At 37.3% G+C, this 4474-nt stretch overlaps 1 protein-coding gene across 1 annotated transcript; it reads right to left on the bottom strand.

The window, feature by feature from the left end:
• Positions 1 to 3068: 3068 nt before the first annotated feature.
• LOC142354978 (uncharacterized) lies at positions 3069 to 3419 on the bottom strand. Its single transcript, XM_075407299.1, has one exon. The coding sequence runs from the start codon at positions 3417 to 3419 to the stop codon at positions 3069 to 3071; it is 351 nt and encodes a 116-aa protein (XP_075263414.1).
• Between the last annotated feature and the right edge of the window lie 1055 nt (positions 3420 to 4474).

Below are 4474 nucleotides of genomic sequence, written 5' to 3'. Positions count from 1 at the left end.
TGAGCATTTGATGCTTTTGCCGCTTCCCTTGGGAAAAAATGCCAGCCAAAATTTGCACCTGCTTCATTGCGAAGAACTGCACTTTTTGACAATAACTTCTTCTATTCGAGCTTAAAATATCATATAAACATCAGATATATCATCATCGTTTTGACGTACTGTCTAATTACATGGCCTCTATCTTGTTTTAAGTATTGTCCGTATCGTTTGTGCTTTTTTGTCTTCCCACTGTTTTGCAAATTTGGAGTTCGGGAACTTTTTTGTCCTTTGTCAGAGCTTTCATACGTTTTCTGTATAAAGATTTTTTGATTCAGAAAATATTATTTTCCAAAGTAAGAGATGTTGATTGTATTTCGTTTTGTCTCTAACTATGATTTTTATTTGAAAATGGCTCTTCAATTGTTTTTTCATATTGGTCATTTATTAATTCAAAACTACGGGTTTCATTTATTGATGACTTTGAGATTACAAATTTTTTGCCTGTAGTGTTTTTGGTTTTTTGATGATTGGGCTTAAAATATCAAACGTTGAATCTACTCAGTTCCGTTTCTCGTTGAAACGGATGCTTTCCTATCAATGAGGAATGAACAAGGAATCAACAAGGAATGTTTTATAACGCCTAGTTCGTTGAGCGGATTACAAGCTGTCGGGGTACACAGTTGTGCTTTTCGCTTTTGTAACTCTATATCCTTATGTAAATTACCTTCGCATTTAACTTTGTTTTAATAGTCCAAATAACTAATCGTTCCGATTCGCTGAATAATAATTTCGATTGTTGGAACTTCTCATTTAATCTCAATCAACTAATACAAAATTGTTTCTGAGTTTTGATTAATAAATCAATAATTCAAAATGGGGCCACTCAGAACCCGAAATCTTGTTCCCCTTAAGGTTTCTCACTGTTGATCTTTATAAGGGAATCTAAGAAGTGCTTTCGTTTTCAGAATAGAATAAAATTCACAGAGGAGAATCAGCCTTTTGCAATAAGAGGATTTGAGTTATTGGTCAAAACAGAGGTCCTTATTTAGTCACTGGGGTCGAAGCCATGGAGACGAAGTGTCGTCTAGATTTTTGGTTTGGAAAACTCAACTTTTCTCTTCCACCCCCTATTACTTTCAACGAACTGATTTTAAATTGTTCGTCTGGTCAAGGAAACGGAAATTTTCGTCACTTTAGTGGGTAGATATCAGAAGTATTTTAATTTTCTTTCTGTCAAGTTATTCAAACTTTCAAGACCAAATCGAAGATAAGATAAATTACAAGTTCACCTCAGCAAGACACATTATATTACTGCTAAAGTGAGATTGAGACAATCCGGAAATTTTATCAATTTAACATTCAAACTTTTAAATTTTCCGCTCCTCCGTGGTGGTGGTTTCAGTTCTATCCAGGGCTTGATGTTCTTACCGTACATGTCAAAAAGAATATCAGGCTCAACCTTTGATTGGTTGACCCAACATAATTCCGAAACGTCACTTTTTCAATGCACAATGATGTCAGGAATTGACGGCTACTGTTCAGGTTCTGGAACTATTCATTTAATCCCAATCAATAAACAAAAAAATTGTTTCTGAGTTTTGATTAATAAATCAATAACTCAAAATGGGTTAATTGAAAACCCAAAATTTGTTTCCCTAGGGGTTGCTCACTGTTGATCTTTATAAAAGAATCTTAGGTGTGCTTTCTTTCGCAGAATAGAACACAAATCACAGAGAAGAATCCGCCTTTTGTCGTAATTGGATTTGAGTTACTGGTCAAAACAAAGGTCTTTAGTTAGTCATTGGGGACGAACCCATAAAGACGAGGTATCATCTACTATTGTGTTTTGGAAAACCCAAATTTGGGCACTGAAAGTATAACTTCCACCGCCTATTACTTTCAAGCAACTGATTTTAAATCATTCGTCTCTTCAAATAAAGGCAATTTTTTGTTACCCTAATGTTTAGATATTAGAGGTTCTAGAATTTATTTTCTCTCAATTTACTCAAACTTTAAAGACCAAGTTGATGGTAAGATAAATTACAAGTTTCACGTTAGCAAGACACAGTATTTCACTGTACAAATGTGATTGCGACAATTCGCAATTTTTATCAATTTAACATTCAAACTTTTAAGTTTTCCTCTCCTCCGTGATCGTGGCTTCAGACCTATCTACAGCCTGCTATTCTTATTGTACATGTCAATTCTCAACCGTTGATTGGTTGAACCCAAATATTTTGACATAACTCCAAAACGTCACTTTTTCCAAGCAAACTGACGTCCAGAGTTGGTGGCTACCCATATAGATTATCCAGGTAACTTTCCAAATACACGTCACGATTGCGGTGTAGAATTGACGTAATAATCTAATTTAAGATAAAACGTACTCCGTGTTATTAATCTAAGGTTTGCATGCTTCATTTGTTCTTTTACTAAAAATAAAAAATTAAGGAAATTATCAATGCTTGACCGTCACTTCGCCGGCCTTGAGTTCTAACGCGAAGACATCTTACCTGTTTTGTAATACAGGTGCAAGCTTCACCAACGGTCTTTTGAAAACTCCAACGTTCGTTCAAACTATTGCTGATAGAATCTTTCCGTCGAACCCTTTGTTGGTCTCCTTGACTTGACCCCGATTATAATGAACTCATTGGTCGCTGTCGTCGATCAACTAGACGATTTTACCGTCTGTTAAAAATTTGTTTGCTGCAGACTGTCATTTTTGTCGATAAGTCAACGTTGACTAATACTTTTTACAAAATATGTGCGAAATGAAACTTGCATAGACTTGAGTTTGACGAAAGAGCTTTCGATGATCTACAAATTCGTCTGCGCATGGTAGATAGGGTAAGCAAACATTCTTGATGCCAAACAAGAAGTGACGTTTTGTTTCTAAGTCATTAACCTCTAAACTTTCTGGACTTTCAACAGTCTCAAGTTCAATGTTTGCTCCACAATACACATCGTAGTTGACAAAACGTCCTACATGACTGATCTGTTTCCCAACACTTCATACATTGCTTTTCTGCCTTTCTGACCAACCTTTCTCATAAACCGCCAAAGTGAGGTGCTGTGGGTGGGTTGAGCTTCTATCTGATTCCTCGCTGAATTAGATGTTCTTCGATTAGATTATTCCATGCCGCAACGTACTCGACAAATTCTTGTTCAACTCCAACAAAGTTTGTCCCATTGTCGCTGATTATTGTACTTGGTTTGCCTTTTCGTGCAATAAATTGATTGATTGCATTGGGGCAACTATCTGTATCTAACTTGGGTAACTCATCTATGTGCACAGCTCTCACAGTTAAAAATTTGAACAGACAACACCATCGCTTTTTGTTTCTTCGGCCCATCTTCACTAAGAAAGTTCCAGAGTAGTCAACGCCAACATTTGTAAGAGCTGTTGAAACATCTAAACGCTCCTCGGGTAGATCTGCCATCACTATTGCTATCGTTCGTGCTCTGCCCTTTCTGCAGGTAAGAAATTTGTTCATGATTGATCGTAAGGTGTTCCGTATGCCTAAGATTCAGATCTTATGCTAAACAACATTTCTCACGTGCTCTGTGCCTTTGTCTTGATTGTTCTTGTGCTCGTTTTGCAAGAACAATTCAAGATATTTCCATTGTAACACTATTGGATGTTTTCCGTTGAAATCCGATTGACTTTTTTTATTCTGCCTTTGGCACGAATAAGTCCTTCCTCATCCAGGAAAGGTGAGAATTGTAGGAATTTGCTGTTTTTGGGAAGTTCTTTTTTTTAGCTTTGAGGGACATAATCTCTTCTTCAAACTGTTCTTGCTGTAGTAATTTGAAGATGATTGCTTTTGACTCAATTTTCACTACAATTTTTGCTAGTTTGTGTTTGCTCAATTCTCGCTGCACGTATACCATTGTATTTACCCACTTGTTGCAGTTACTGAATCGTTCCCACTGAATAGCAGCTTACGTTTCTTCAAAATGTATCATATATACTGATGGGTTATATTCTCTTCATCTGAAGCAAAGATTAGGTTAACTTGCTCTGGCCACTTGTTTTCTGGTCGCTTCAACCAGGCCGGCCCAGTGAGCTACTCACTTCTCTTGAGTTCTCAATGTTGAGTGCTCTGGTGCCAATGTCCGCTGGATTTTTTAAAGCGCTCACATGTTTCCACTGTGAAACATTAGTTGTATCTAAGGACTCGGCCGCCCGATTGGCCACAAACACTTGTTGTTTACAATGGGAGCTGTGAATCAACTACAGTACTGTTGGTGAGTCTGACCAAAAACTGCAACATTGTATCTATTTCACGTTCCTTGATTATATGTTCCTTCAACCTCACTGCCATGACTGCCGCTTGCTATTCCAGTCGGGGTATCTAAAGATGTCTCATTGGGGCAAGTCTGCATTTTTCAATGACAAACGCTAAGTCGGCTGAGTGTTCCTTTGGTCGCGATCGAAGATAGGCCACTCCACATTTCGTGAGTTAAGATCCTTTAGCCAAGATATGAAGTTCTA

Source organism: Convolutriloba macropyga, unplaced genomic scaffold (genome assembly GCF_964194025.1).
Source record: "Convolutriloba macropyga unplaced genomic scaffold, txConMacr16.3 SCAFFOLD_4024, whole genome shotgun sequence".
NCBI lineage: Eukaryota > Metazoa > Xenacoelomorpha > Acoela > Convolutidae > Convolutriloba > Convolutriloba macropyga.
This window is presented reverse-complemented; position numbering and strand designations above follow the sequence as displayed.